At 39.3% G+C, this 15,239-nt stretch overlaps 1 protein-coding gene across 9 annotated transcripts in view; it reads left to right on the top strand.

Moving 5' to 3' along the window:
• Positions 1-4,883: 4,883 nt before the first annotated feature.
• Positions 4,884-15,239, top strand: part of STXBP5 (syntaxin binding protein 5) — a 190,254-nt gene continuing 179,898 nt past the window's right edge. For 5 of the 9 annotated variants that reach the window (XR_010134391.1, XR_010134392.1, XR_010134393.1 and 2 more), the window contains exons 1-2: positions 5,118-5,591; positions 6,862-6,959. Coding sequence is in view for 6 of the 9 variants with exons in the window: in XM_055392019.2 (XP_055247994.1) it covers positions 5,439-5,591; positions 6,862-6,959 (251 nt within the window). In the remaining 3 variants the exon portion in view is untranslated. Of the gene's footprint in view, positions 5,592-6,861; positions 6,960-15,239 lie in introns of all 9 variants that reach the window. The other 4 variants (XM_055392020.2, XM_055392022.2, XM_004044805.5 and 1 more) reach the window with 2 other exon arrangements.

Here is a 15,239-nt window from a genome sequence, read left to right on the forward strand (position 1 = left end):
TAGTCCCAGCTACTTGGGAGGCTGAGTCATGAGAATCACTTGCACTTGGGAGGCGGAGGTTGCAGTGAGCCAAGATCACGCCACTGCACTCCATCCTGGGTGACAGAGTAAGACTTGGCATCAAAAAAATAAAAAAAGTTCAAGACCAGCCTGACCAACATGGAGAAACCCCCTCTCTACCATAAATCCAAAAAAATTAGCCAGGCGTGGTGGTGCATGCCTGTAATCCCAGCTACTTGGGAGGCTGAGTCAGGAGAATTGCTTGAACCCAGGAGGCGGAGGTTGGGGTGAGCTGAGATCATGCCATTGCACTCCAGCCTGGGCAACAAGAGTGAAACTCCGTCTTAAAAAAATAAAAATCATAATATAGTGGCTTCTGCTTGTTCCCAGATGAGTCTTGTGCATTTAGCTAATGATATTTGTTGAGTCCACTGAGGAACAAATGGTAACCAGAAATTACTCAGGAGTCACAATTGTGGAAATGAAATTGTAGTACCACACTTTGAAGTGCTCAGGCCAAAACTCGAGGCATCATATTTACCTTTCCTGTCTCTGATACCCCCATACCATCAGCAAATCCGTTTGGCTCTACCATTAAAATATAATCCCGAATCTAACCCCCTGTGCACTACAATCACTTTTAACCATTCTGGTCCAAGCCACCAACCCCTTGCTGGATTATTGCAGCCATCTCTTCACTGTAGGAAGAACTGACAGTAGAAGGTAAAAATGGCGAGTGACAGATGGCTGCAATGATCTCTACTTTCTTTTACAATTAGATGCAAGTTGTATCTAAACTGCTATCAGAATATTTGATTGCAAAAACCAGAAATATAACCAAACTACTTAACGCAAAGAAGGAAAGAATGTCTCAAGTTTCCATAAAGCATAAGATTCGGGAACCAGAAAGTCAGAAATCAAGATTCTACTCTCGACCTCCTTGGGTCACTGGTGGTCATTCTCTGTCATCTCTGTGTCTGCTCCATCCTCCTGAGTTCAGTCTAAGAATGGGTACACTCAGCTGTGGTGTGCAGGAAATAAAACACACTACCCAGCCCTAGGACAACATGGCTTCCTCCTCATTCAGATTAATTTGTAATTTTGTAATCCAGTTCCAAATTCCCAGAAGATGATCTCTTGGCTCGCCTTATTTCTGGTTTCAGTCTCAGATCCTAGTGGTTTGGACCAGGAAACAAGGGGACCTGATTAAAATAGACTTGCCCAGGCCCGTCATTTAGCAGGGGCTAGGGAACTCATTCAGAAAAGGTAGCTTGAACTAGACAAACCAACTAATTAACATCTGTGCTGCAATTTCCAAATAATTTAAATTCAATAGTCTATTAAACTATGTAGTGAATTAATTATTGTCATGCACACATCCTTCGGGACTCGATAAACTGAAACTAAGTCAATAAAAATGAATGCTAGCAAGTGAGGTAGATTTGTTCTACTTTCCAGAAAGCTTTTGCCATTAAATAATTTCTCATTAAAATGTTTATTTTCAGTTTCTGCCTTCTCCATCTCAATCAGCATCCAGCTTACCTTTGCGATCTGTACCAGGTCCTGCATTAGTCTGGTAACCTTTAAACTGGATAATGAGGACTGACAGATTCAGAAATGTTATGAATTCTTGGTCTTTAGTCTTCTGCACCTGTCAATTTCATATGCTAACATTCTTTTAGTGTATGTGTAGTTTCGTTTTCTTAAAAAGTTGTCTTATTATTTTCATTGTGTTGGCAGAATATTTTTTAGTGCCACCTTGACTCAGCTAAATGTAAGATATATATTTATAATTTGTCAGTAGTATACTATTACATCATCACCTTATGGTCCATTCTTCAAACAGGTAAGAAATAATTTCATTCAGGAGAATGTCACCTAAAGGCAGAAGCTATTGAATTGCTTGAAATCAACATACTTACTCATTCATTCAAATAAAACAAATAAACACAACTTTTCTGAGAAATTATGATGGGTAAAATTCTCTGTTTTGTGCTCAATTTAAAAATGAATAATATAGATTATTTATTTTAATGTATTTAATTCTAAACTTAAAATGTTTAATTCCAAATAAAATTCTCAAAATTTCAGTTCTAATTTGAAAAAACAAATTGATTAATTCTAACTGACTTATAAGAATTACTGTGAGTTTGAGGATCGATTATTTTACCTTTGCTATAATAAAGGTCGTTATTTTGGGCCATTGTTGGTTTTGGCCATTTGGATTTTTGGATAAGTCCCCGTGTCTCTGAGCACGGAGGATGGACTGCAAGTTCACAAAGGTAGGCTATATCCATCTTAAATTCCAGGTATCCACTAAGAACTGAAATTTTGAGAATGTCAGAATGAGTTCATAACCTGATGGAAAAGATAGAATATAGAAATAAAAACAAACATTCTAGAGTCAGAAGTAGGAAACTGGCTTAAATTGGTGACTCTTTGAAGTCCCCTTTACCTCAAGGACCCTGATAGAATAGGAAACTGACATTTTTGAGTGTCTACAGAGTACTAAGCAATGTAGTACAAACTTTTCATATTCTTTCTTTTCCCCCTCCAGTTCATGCTCATAAATTTCTAAGAAGAAGGTGGTATTAATCTCATTTTAAACCTGAGGAATCTGATCGCTAGAAAAATTAAAAATTTGCCCAAGATTACACACATTACCATGGCCTGGACTGAAGTTCATGGCTGGCTGACAACAAAGCCTATATTTTCCCACTACACCACAAAGCCTCTCAACAAGAAGTTGTCTTTTTTTTCTAGAAAGTTTTATAATCCAATGATGAAAAATTATCCAATAGATTTATTTTAGACCTAGGTAAGTAAAAAGGCAGATCATACAATTCTATGGGGTTGTGATCTGTCTGTTTTGCAATTTCCCCCTGTGGAATCACATGTACTTTTAAAAAGCTCTCAAGGTAATTCTGAGGCTCTCTTCCCCATTGTCTTCCAATGGTCTTTGCCTCCTGTTCGCTAGGTCTGCTCCTCCTTATCCGGCATGATCTATGGTGGGCGTCACCATGTCCAAGCCTTCCTGGCCAGTTAAGTGGCTCTCTGCCGTCCTCCTTCATTATTCCATCATTGGACTCATCACATCGTTTTACAATTACTATTTATGTTAAAAGTCGTCTCCGTTAGACCGTAGTGAGCTTGCTGAAAGCAAGGATTGCATTTTCGTGTCTTTAGTACCTAGCACACCGCCTGACAACAAAATGTTAGAGAACTAAATTAATAAAAAATTCAGAGCCACTTGGAAATAGTTTAAGAATGTCCTCAAATTTGTTTTCTTGGTCGTTGCACCCAGTGAATCAACTAATTCAATAAATATTAAACGACAAATCAAAATTTTGTAGGTTCCAAATGCAAGACATCGTCCTGGGATGCGGAAGCTGCAGAGTGGACTACATTTCCCGAAATCCCTGGGCCCAGTCGTAGTTGGTTCGCTGACTGCTTTTGAATGCTGGTTAACTCAACCAATAGGGTGACGAGAATTTCCCTAAAGGAGAGGGAGCCGACCTCACAAACAAGAGGGCGGGTGCTTCTGACAGGTTTGGAACTTAAAAAAACCCTTTGTGGCGGTTCCGTGGCTTTTCCGCAGACCAGAGCGCGCGAGAAGTCATTCGCCAGGAACCTGTCCCCCTCTCCCCGAATTAGGATTAGTCTTCTCGCACTTCCTTCCTTCCTTACGTCTTTCCTATTTCCACATCCTTCCTAATCAAGTACCTGTGCTTCCGTCCACCTGTCCTGTTGAACGCACTCTCCGGGGGGTTTCCCCGGCACAATCTCTGTCTGTCTTTTCCAACTTGAGCCAGGCATTTGTCTCCAAGCATTCACGCGAGATGGGCAGTGCGGCCTCGGAAAGATCTGAGCAAAAACTTCATCCTATCCCCCTTTCCCCGTTCTAGAGTGAAGCTCCCAGGGGATTACTGAGTGGCTCTCATCAGCGTCAGGGCGGATTGAAGGTTCTGAAAAATAGTGGCAGCGCGGCGTTTCCTGCCACCAGCGCTCCTCCCCGGCGAGGGGCTGGGTGCGGGTTAGTGTCATCGGCTGGGGCTGACACCGGCCCTGGAGCCGTTCCCCGCTGGCAGCCTCTTCCATCCCAGCAGCTAACTGCTAAGACCAGACACGTTCCACCAACAGTAACAGCTGTAGGAAAGAACCCGTTTTTTCCCGTCTAGGTTTCTCTCCTTTTCCTAGTACCTAAGTCCATCATCCTCCTGCCACTGACATATCGTTGTCTAGACACTCTTTTTCAAAACTCAAATCCAATCAAACAAAAACAAAGCCCGTCAATAAAGCAAGAACAATAATACTGCAGCCAGCGGCCAGGAGCGTGCACCCCATTAACGGCGAGAAAGCATCAACCCCTGCTGTAATGACTGAATTGGAAAGAAAGGTTTCCTGCTGCTTGTTAGTCGTCAACATTTTTACTATGCCAGCTGCAAGAGAAGCAGCTGCATACTCTGGCAACTCGACTGGGGTGGGAGAAATTTAGCCAGCGTCTGGGATTTTCGCAGAAGATAATTTAAGCCCCAGCTTCGCTCCGGCTGGGGGGCTGGGGGCCTGCGGGGCCAGGGTGGGGGAACCGGGCTGCGGCGCGCATGCGCAGGTACCGCAGCCCGGCTCCTGGGAGGCCCTGCTGCCGCCACCGCAGCGGCCCGCGCTATAACCGCGGCTGCCGCTGCTGCTCCGGGCGGGCGTTGGTGCCGTGTGCCGAGGCGCCCTGTCAGGCGAGGGGGAGCGGCTGGGCGGGGAGAGCCGACGGCCGCGGCGGCGCCTGAGGAACGCAGCCGGGCTCGGAAGCGGCGAGGGCGGGCCGGTCCAGCGGCGGAGGAGCGAGGCGGGGCGAGGCAGGCGGCGCGGGGACCCACACCAGGCGCCCTGTGTGCGAGGCCGAGCGGCGGCCGCGGACAGAGAGCCGGCGACCCCCGGCAGGAGGAGAAGGAGCCGGAGGACGCGCCGAGGGACTGCGGGGCCGGGGCGGGCGAGCAGCGGCGCGGCCGCGGGCCATGGACGCAGCGGCGACGGTGGCGGCGCCGGGGGCGAACCGGGGCGGCGGCGCGGCGCAGAGTCCGCCCGCGGCCAGGTGAGGCTGGGCTGAGCGGGCTCGGACGCCGCCGCCACTGCTGCTGCTGCTGCCGGGCCGCGGAGCGAGGCGGCGGCGGCGGCGGCTGAATCGGCACCACAGCAGCCGCGCCAAGCAGCGGCGGCCTCGGAGGAAGAGGGGTGGCCGCCCAGGTTTCTTGCGGCCGCCGCTCTTGTCGTCGCAGTATTTCCTGTTCGGATTATCTTTTGCTTCCCCCTAGCTGCCTCCTTACCCTCACACTCCCACTCCTCCGTTTCCGCGGTCGAAGCTGCCTTCGGCCCCGGGTGGTCTCCCCCGCCCGGGGACCCCCTGTGCCTCCCCTCCCGGGCTGCGGGGGAGCCCCTCCGAGACCATGAGGAAATTCAACATCAGGAAGGTGCTGGACGGCCTGACCGCCGGCTCGTCCTCGGCGTCGCAGCAACAGCAGCAGCAGCAGCATCCGCCTGGGAACCGGGAGCCGGAGATCCAGGAAACGCTCCAGTCCGAGCACTTTCAGCTCTGCAAGGTGAACGGAGCGCGCAGCCCCGCGACGCCGTCATTGAAAAATTGGGGTTGTTTTAAGGGGGCTACTCGGGCTTTACATGGGAATGCAAGGGAAGAGAACGCCAATAATAATAATAATAACTCTAATAAAAGGCTCGCTCCTCCCTTGGCAAACGTTTCTTCGGTGGGTTATTTTGGAGATTGATACCTTACTCCTTTTCACTGATTTTTCTCTCTCCCCTTTGCACATGCAGCAATCAGTTCAAGGTTGCTTCAAACTATTATCCGACCTTTAATCGTATTCTGACACTGCCAGTAATAACCTGGAAGCTTTTATATTCAAGCGTTTTAATATGATTCACCAACTTCGAAGTTTCCTTTGGAAACGGTGTCTAATGAATGTTGTTTATCAAAAAGCCAAACCTGTTCTACCACACCTTTGCTCATCACTTTTCCCTTAAAATGTGGTGTGAGTGGCTTACGATATGAAATCACAGGGTTCTTTTTATCATTATGTTTGTTAAAAAGTACTGAGATTTTTGCCTGTTAATGGCACGATAATTGCCATAGCGTTCTGTAATTCAGAAAGAATGATGCAGCGAATTAAGTCACCAGCTGCTTAATGAGAAACACAAACTTGCCTCGGTTTTAATACCTGCCTTACTCATAAATAGCCATGTATTTGTATGTCAGAGTTTCTTAAAAGTGTGCATATATATAGGTCTAATGCCCTAAAATGATTATGGCCTTAACAGTAAATTGCAAAAATGTATGTTGTACTCATCTTCATTCTGTTACAAGTGTAAAATGTTGGGATAGAGGCTTGATTATTGCTCTACTGAATGCTTGACTAAAGTAATTATATGACAGCTTTTCCTTAGAAGTACTTGCGTTAACATCCAAATAAAGTAATGATGAAATGAATACTGCCAAAATAAAGTATGAATTGCATTTAATGGGTTTGTAGAATTTTGGACCATTGCAAACTTTAGTCATCTGGTGTCGGATGTAGTAGTATAGAATATTAATAAAAGAATTTCTCTATGGAATACCAGTATTATGGAAAAGCGAAATTAAAGTATATCACTGGACTAGATTTTTGTTTGTTTCAGGTTCTATGTGAATAACTTTGTTAATGTAGGTTTCACTTATTTTTTCAAAAGCAGTAAGTGCATGTGTATGTGTTTTGCATCAGTGGTAGTGGTTCTAAATTCTAACGCCTCTATTGACTTTCCTATTTTAAAATTTCGCTTGCTGCCTTGGTTGCTGTGATGTCACTTGCCCATCCCTAGACTGTTCGCCATGGATTTCCCTATCAACCCTCAGCCCTGGCCTTTGATCCTGTACAGAAGATCCTGGCAGTGGGAACTCAGACTGGTGCTTTAAGGCTGTATCCTTTCTTTAATTTTGTTTTTTAACTTCTACTTTGTTCTCCCCAGTCCTTCTGTGTTGCTGATTAGTTCCAAAGAAAATTTTTATTTTCCTGTTGGTGTGATCAGATATATACTGTGAGAAATCATGTGTTGGCTTTTCCCTTGATTATAATTCAGCTTATATACTGCTGTGATGTTTCTCAGCTCCTAGTTTATAGTAGCTAAACATATATCCAAATAGAGGTCTAAAGTTTTTTTATGATAACTATTTTATTTGTAAGGAGATAGAAGTTTCTAAGGAAAAATATATCTGCTTCTATACTATTGGTGTGATGAATGGGGTATGTTAAGGATGAGGTTTAAAGACAATTACTTTTAAAAATATTATGCATGGTAGATATTGAACTTATGACCTATTCTAATAAATTAGAGATTGGATTTCAATCTGAATTTGGTTGTTTTTGGCATGTCCGTGTAGAAAAACAATTAGCAGAAGTGTAGCAAATTAATTTTCTATGAATAGTTATAAATGGTTAATATTTCTACCAGTTTTTAGAGCGTTTTCTTGAAAAATGCATGGGGATAAATTTTTTCTCTTGATATACTTTTTCTCTCATAGTCTACATTTGTTATGTATTTGTAAAAACTGTTAGGTTACTATACATTAAACTAGTAGTATAGAATTACTTTTCCTGGTTATGTATGAACTATATTAGTTTTATCAAGCATTTTTTTAAATACTTCAAAAGATTTTTTTTAAGATAATTTTTTAGTGAGAACAGTACAGACGACTCACTTTCTATTTTTATGTTGAAATGTGTTTTCTTTTACTGTGACTTTGAAACAACTTAACCTAAATATATTCTTAAACTTAAGATTTGGATTCATCTATCTGTGGGATATCTACCTCCTGCATATTAATGAGTAACATGTTGGTGATAAATAGAAAAAAAAAATCACTGGATGATCTCAATAGACATTACTATTGTCAAAAAATAGAAAAGAAATATAGGATAGGGGAGGAGCTTTACCCCTTTATATTTTAGATTTTTCTGGTTCCTGAGAAGGAGTGAGGGAACCTGCATTTGAGTTAAACATGTGCCAGGCATTTTACTTACATTTTAAAGTCATTATTTCAAAGAAGTACTATGTGATACATACAAATACATATATATGTATAGATAGATAGATAGATAATGCCTCAAGTTTTATTTGTGACTTAATGTGCTATCTTCAAAATACTAATAGAAGTTTTAGGATGGACTATTGAACTGTGTTACTAAGTGAAGTCTACTAGACATAGTAAATACTACGCAGTCATACCTTTATAAACGACAAAATCTGACCAGGCTAGATCTGAATCTGTTAATTTCTGAGACAGTAAGTCTGAAGTGCTCTTGCCCAAATATCTAGATAGTTATGACCAGAATATTTTTTGGCTTCAATTGTTAGATATTTTTATTCCTGAACTCAGTGATCAAGACCATCTAGTTTAGGGTTGTTGTGTGAAGACGGGAATGAAGTTATTTTGTCAGTGTGGGCCCTGAGTGTTCAGCAAAACTCTGTAGTGACGAGACTAGTACAGTTGGATCTAGATGCGTTCTTTGGAACTGAAAGCAGTTTCTTTTTTTTCCCAACAAGAGAATTTCATAACTGGACTAGAAGAAGGAAAGTAAAGTTGAATTAAATCAGCTATTTTTCCCTTATTTTGCTTTTCTGTAAAGTGAGTTTAGATTTTATTGTTTTCCCAGTGTGGTCTCGACATTCTTTTGGTAAATAACCTCTTTTCCTTGTAACAGCCAATCTAGCCCTTTTATAATTTAGTATAATTATAAGTGAGTACCACCAGCAAGGCTGATTTTATAAAACCAGATTCTTAGACAACACTTTTACCCTAATGCATTTGTGTAATTAGCAAGTTGGCACAAAAGGTGTAAAGTGTTAGGCCTAGTGTGAATTGCCAATTAAAATCAAGGATCAGGTGGCCAAAATTGTCACTTGTATATAACTTTTGGTGTACTTTTTATAGTTAAATATTATGTGAATAAAAGTGAACCTGTAATTATAGTTTGCAATTATACTCTAAAGTTTTTTTTAGAACCTCCTTACTAAGAATGAAGTATGGAAAACTGTTTACTAAATTACCTTCTACTTTGCCTTTTTATGAGATTTCTATGGACATTCCAGAGTGCTAAATTGGCTTGTTTGCCAGTAATACCACCTAGTCATTCCTTCTGTTGGGTTTAAGTAGCAGATGAGCTTATGAGCTTTATTTATTATGGTTCTGATTTATAGAAAATGACTAAGCCCTTTTTATTTTATCTCATTTTCCATATATGTGCTTTCAGGTATATGTTAGTGTCTCTTTCTTTGTTATTTTTGAAACTGGACACCTAAATTCCAAATCTCCACATTTGGTTAACGTGCAGATTTACTACAAGTGTGTATATTTTGACTTGGATCTTTTGTATATTTTCCTATTGTAATTGGTTTCTTTTGATCCTTTATTCTCTTCTTATATTAGACTCTTGTAGTCTGTAACACAGTTATCCTAAAAGATATCATTAGAGCAGAAAATAGACTTCTAGATAAAGTAATTTCCTTGCAGATTGAAAAGTAGGCGATGTTTTCAGAAGTAAGATTAGGCTATTACAATTCCAAATGTGTATGTAATTTGACTGATGAATATCTTCCTAAATGTTAGAAGACTTTACTAAATTGATTTATCTACTCTGGGTTAAAACCAAAAAATCAAACAAGAAAGATATATTTGATAGCTAATGTTTGTAGACAAGGATTAGTGAAAAATCTTAATCCTTTAATAATATATAACAAATAATGAGGCAAAATAAATGTATTTACTACATTAATGTATAGCAAATGTCATATGATATAAATATGCTGAATGCTAAACCTTCTTGGCTTCTGGAGAGAATATGAGATTGAAGAATGAAGGTATTTTTAATAATGTTACTGTCTTTATCTAGACTTCTGATTTACTACTAAAATTTCAAATTGCTTCATACTTTAATGTAATCATGGGTTACCCTGATCTTATTTTTAAAGTAAATTTTTTTTCTAAACACAATGAGGTCATTTTATATATGAATATTTCAAGGACTGAGCAGAAAAATGGAATTTCAGGTTTACTGAACTTGTGTAAAAATTTGAGGTTTAAAAATGAATTGTCAAATTATTATCGAAGAACCTCATTCATTGTCTTCTTGACTGGTGGAAAATACAGTGAAATAGACAATCTCTGTTTTGATGAGGCATGGATTGTCTTATAATGCAGAGTAATGTTGCTGGAGACAGGCTTACAAAATGATTTTTTTTACCTCAGAGTTCATTTAACAAGCACTTGAGTGTCAGACAACATTAGATTATAAATTGTGGCCTGAATTCTGGTTTTCTCTTTCCACTAAATAATTACATGTCCTTGAATTAGTTTTTTTTTCCTTACTATAAAAATGAAGGTGCAGTATTAAATGATTTCTTCAAGGAAGAATTTTATGATTTCAAGTAGCTATGTATTCTAGAGGAGTAATACAAAAGAAATGAAAATGTGATCCTTCCCTTCAAAAAGTTTCCAGTTCTAACCGAAGGACTGGAACTAAATAAGCAGTTGAAATTTGAGAATTATTTGGGGCTCTACTGACATTACACAAAGTCAGGTTACATGTAAATTTGTTGCATTTGATGAACATTTCTATACATTGGTAGATAAGTATTCAGAATGACAGGGAGGAAGGAGTGGGAAAATTATTCTAGGCAAGGAAAACAGTATGGGCAAAAGCATGGAAAAGGGAATTATGCGAGTTTGGAGGAATACTAATGAGGCTAGTTGGAATAATTGAGTTAGCAGGAGAAGTAAGGAGGCTATTGAGGGTCTTGAATTTTAACCTGAGGTATCTGCATGATATTCAGTTAGGAATCATAGTTATGTAATAGGAGATGCTGACAGGAAGAAAGCATGATTTTTTAGCATGATTAGTGGAGTAGTGGTATAGGTGAAAAGAATGGACCAAGTGAACTTCACAGAAAATTATTAATCCGTATAGGTAGTAAAGTGAATCCAAAACAGGCGTGGCAGAATGGGAATTGGAGAAGGGCTTGACTTGTTTGTATAAAATCTTAGGGAGTAACTAAAGATGATAAGGTTTTGCAAGTAAAGTAATGAGGCAATTACAAGCGAAGTGAAAAACTTGGCAAAGAAGTGGCAGAGAAATGTTGAGTTTGAAATTATGTTATCTTTAACTTTTATTGTATTATCATTTTGAGAGAGTAGCCTAGACTTCTTATTTTAGTGTGAGAATTTGATATACTTTCACTGTTTTGTTTTAGTTTTTTTTGGCTGGTCCTTGGTGATTTCCAGAATTTTGTTACTGAATTTATATTTAAGGTCATTAGTAGCTGTTTGGCATTGTCCATTTATTTTCTGTCAGTGTTTCTCAAAGTGGTAGCTTTTTGGGCAGAATAATTCTGTGGGTTTGTCCAGCACATTGCAGGATATTTAATATCCCCGTCTCCCACCTACTAAATGCCCATGTTGCCTCACCTGTCAATGTGGCAACCCAGACCCTCCAACACACTTCCAGGTGCCCCTGGTTGGGAACCACTGCATTTAGCCCAAGTTCTTCACCAGTTAAATAAGAATAATAACCCTACCTAGCTTGCGAGGTTATTGTCACGATTAAATCTAATAAAATGTGTGTGTGTAGCTTTTACGATCATGAAGGGATATTGTGGTGGATACATGATTATTACATTATTATTATAATACATGATTATTATTAATATGAGAGTTTTTCTGTGGCTTTAATTTTCAGGTCCTTCATTTCTCTCAGCGAATACTGAGTGGCAACTGTGTAGGAAGGCCTTCATTTCATTTATTTTTGTAGCTAATACAAACTTTGAGGAAAAGATACTGAAAAGCACTGTTCTTTTCTTTGAGTTTGTTTTTAAAATGGTTGTGTTCAGCCTGGCACAGAGGCTCACGCCTGTAATCCCAGCACTTTGGGAGGCCAAGGCAGGCGGGTCGTGAGGTCAGGAGTTTGAGAACAGCCTGACCAACGTGGTGGAACCCCATCTCTACTAAAAACACAAAAATTAGCCTGGCGTGGTGGTGCACGCCTGTAATCCCAGCTACTCAGAGGCTGAGGCAGGAGAATCGCTTGAACCCGGGAGGCAGAGGTTGCAGTGAGCCAAGATTGTGCCACTGCACTCCAGCCTGGGCAACACAGCAAGACTCTGTCTCAAAAAAAAAAAAAAAAAAAAAGGTTATGTTCTTCTCGACCACAAGTTTTCAAAATTGCTACTTAGATGTAATAATAATGTATGTGAAAGTTTCTCACATATGGTAAATGCTAAATTGATTAATGACTTTCTGTACTGTACTTATAAGATAGCATTAGAATATTTTGACTTGCTACTTAATTTTATTCTGTAAAACATAATTATACCATGGAAAAAAATGGAAATGATTTTCATTTGAAATAGTTAAAAGTAAAATAATTAGTTTAGAATTTAGCCAGTGTTTTTTGTTTGTTTGTTTGTTTTGAGTCGGGGTCTTACTCTGTTACCCTGGCATGCAGTGGCAGGATTATAGCTCATTTCAGCCTCCACCTTCTAGGCTCAAGCAGTCCTCCTACCTTGGCCTACCAAGTATTTGCGACCACAGGTGTGTGCCACCACTATTTTGTTTTATTTTTGGCGGAGACAGAGTTTCACCATATTGTCCAGGCTGGTCTTGAACTCCTGAGTTCAACCTCCCAAAATGCTGAGATTACAGGCATGAGCCACCACGCCAGATTTTTATCCACTCTTCTCCCTCCCCATCATTTTTGTTCATAGCCACTTTCCTCCTCCTCCATCCTTTTTTGTTCATGGAAGAGTTCTGGTCATTTGGAATTGTAGTTGTGCAGGAGAAACAAGGAGCTTGAAATACTCAGCTCATATCTCAACTCTTAGCTCCTTTAGCTCCTCATTCAAGAGGACATTGCATAAAAGGAAGAATAAGTGCTGTATCAGCTGTAAGTTGTGATTCTTAGCATGGACTACCGCAGCAGGAGGAATAGGCACATTTATTTCAGAACAACCAGAAATGGAATCTGCTTGGAAACAGTTTATTTCGCAGTGGATTTCTTGTGGAAGGAAACAAATGTGATAGAAACCATGGAATTGAAAAGAATATGTTAACTATTGGAGATTCAAGTCCGTGCTTTGTAAGCCTTTCTGCTTTAAGTAAGATGAGTTTTTATCTCTGTTGGATATTCTTTGTTTTCTGTTTTGGTTTTCAGTATGATTCATTTGAAATTACAAGCTAACTTTGCCATCCTAAAGGAAAAAGTAAAGGCATTTTGGAAGAATTGCCTTATTATTAGGAGATTCTTGTTCCAATAATCTTCAGACTTACCTTGTATGAGTCAACTAAAATCTCTGTGCTTCAGTTTCCTTTCTTGTAAAATGAGGAAATTGGGATATGTTATTTCCAAGAATCCTTCCAACTTTTGGACCTTAGAATTTCTTTTTCTGCGGGGAGATTTAGTAATTCTTTGGACTGTGTTCCTGTAGAGGGATCTTCTGGTTGATTGCTCTGAGTTCCTGTTAAAGAGAATGAAGTATTAGACTCCATACCATTGCGGCTCCCTCAGCTTTGTGTCCATTGACTACATTCATAATCCAAGTCAGTAGAAGCACAAGTGTAAACCTTTGTTTACAGAAGGGACCAGGAAAGAGCATGTGAATGAACTAACACAAATGTCTTTCCTTGAAACAGTAGCTCACATTGAATACTAAGATGGTGGGTTGTAGCATTTTCTGTGTATAACAGATAAGGTCTCATTATGAAATAAGAAACCAGGACTTTTTTTAATACCATTAACAAAATTTACCTTCTTCCTTGGTTGTTAAATGTCAGGATGTAAAATTAAAATAAATTAACTTAAACAAGAATATTGAGTTCCTAATCACATGATCTTAATAATCTTTAGAGATTTATTATAGAGACCGTCTCCCTTGAATTGCTAGTATGTAATTTGAGTACTAAATTTGGTAATTGTATAGTGTAATAACTTGGAGTAATAATTGCTGGGCATGTACATGTAAGTAACTGGACTATAGGTTTGAGTATCACTAAAGATAAGCTTAATTGTTGGATCAATTTGGCTTTACCTTTATGCACTGGAAGAGGCAATTATTTACAAGAAGAATTTTTTTCTTTTTTTTTTTTTCGAGATAGGGTTTCGTTCTGGAATACAGTGGCACAATCACAGCTCGCTGCAGCCTAGACCTCCCGGGCTCAAACGATCTTCCTGCCTCAGCTTGCCAAGTAGTTGGGACCACAGATGTGAGCCACCTCACCTGGCTCACATAATTTTTTATGTGTGTGTGTGTGTGTGTGTGTGTGTGTGTGTGCGCACATATATATATATATATATATATATATATATATTTCTTTTTTCTTTTTCTTTTTTGCAAAGATGGGGTCATACTATGTTGCTGAGGCTGGTCTCCTGGGCTCAAGCTGGGATTAAAGATTATGAGCTACTGTTCCCAGCTGCAAGAAGAAAATTAATAATTAGGATATCAGTAGTGTAGCAGCAATAATTAGTAATAATCAGAATGTGTATTTGTTTTCGATGTTTAAATGAAAGTTTCCTGACCTGATTTGCTGTATTAGCATCATCAGAAGGTATACTTGGTATTTTGGGATGGCAGATAAGGAAATGGTTTTTTGGTTTGACCTAAACAGATGTTTATCTGTTTAAGAGTATAACAGATTGATATAAAGAAAAGGGCATTTCACTATTAATACCTTTTAGATTTGAATTTGAATTAAGATAGATTTTAAACATAATATAGTTCTACAGAAGTTCTTGGGAAGCAAAAAGTGATTACTGACATGATTTTTATGAAATAAACTAAGAGTTCATAAAACTATAATAATAAAAAACTGCCAAAAGGTACTTGATACATTTCTCTTCCCTTAGTCATATGCAGCACACATTATTCTAAGAAGTTATGGTGCTTTCTAATTTAATTACTTAGACTTCCTGTAGAGACATTCAGGTTTCTATACAATACAATTATTTTGCACTTTAATTTGAACACATTTCTGATGTTTATTAGCAGTAATAAAAATAAGGACTTTTTCATGATCTTCTGTATATCTGTATTATCATTCTTAATATTTCTGAATAAGTATATTGCCATCATCTGCTTTCAGATTTAGCAATTCTAGTTGGTTGGTTTAATCTCTTATTTTCCTCATATTTACTTTTAAATAAATTTTGGAC

The sequence above is a fragment of the Gorilla gorilla genome, chromosome 5 (genome assembly GCF_029281585.2).
Source record: "Gorilla gorilla gorilla isolate KB3781 chromosome 5, NHGRI_mGorGor1-v2.1_pri, whole genome shotgun sequence".
In the NCBI taxonomy this organism is placed as follows: Eukaryota; Metazoa; Chordata; class Mammalia; order Primates; family Hominidae; genus Gorilla; species Gorilla gorilla.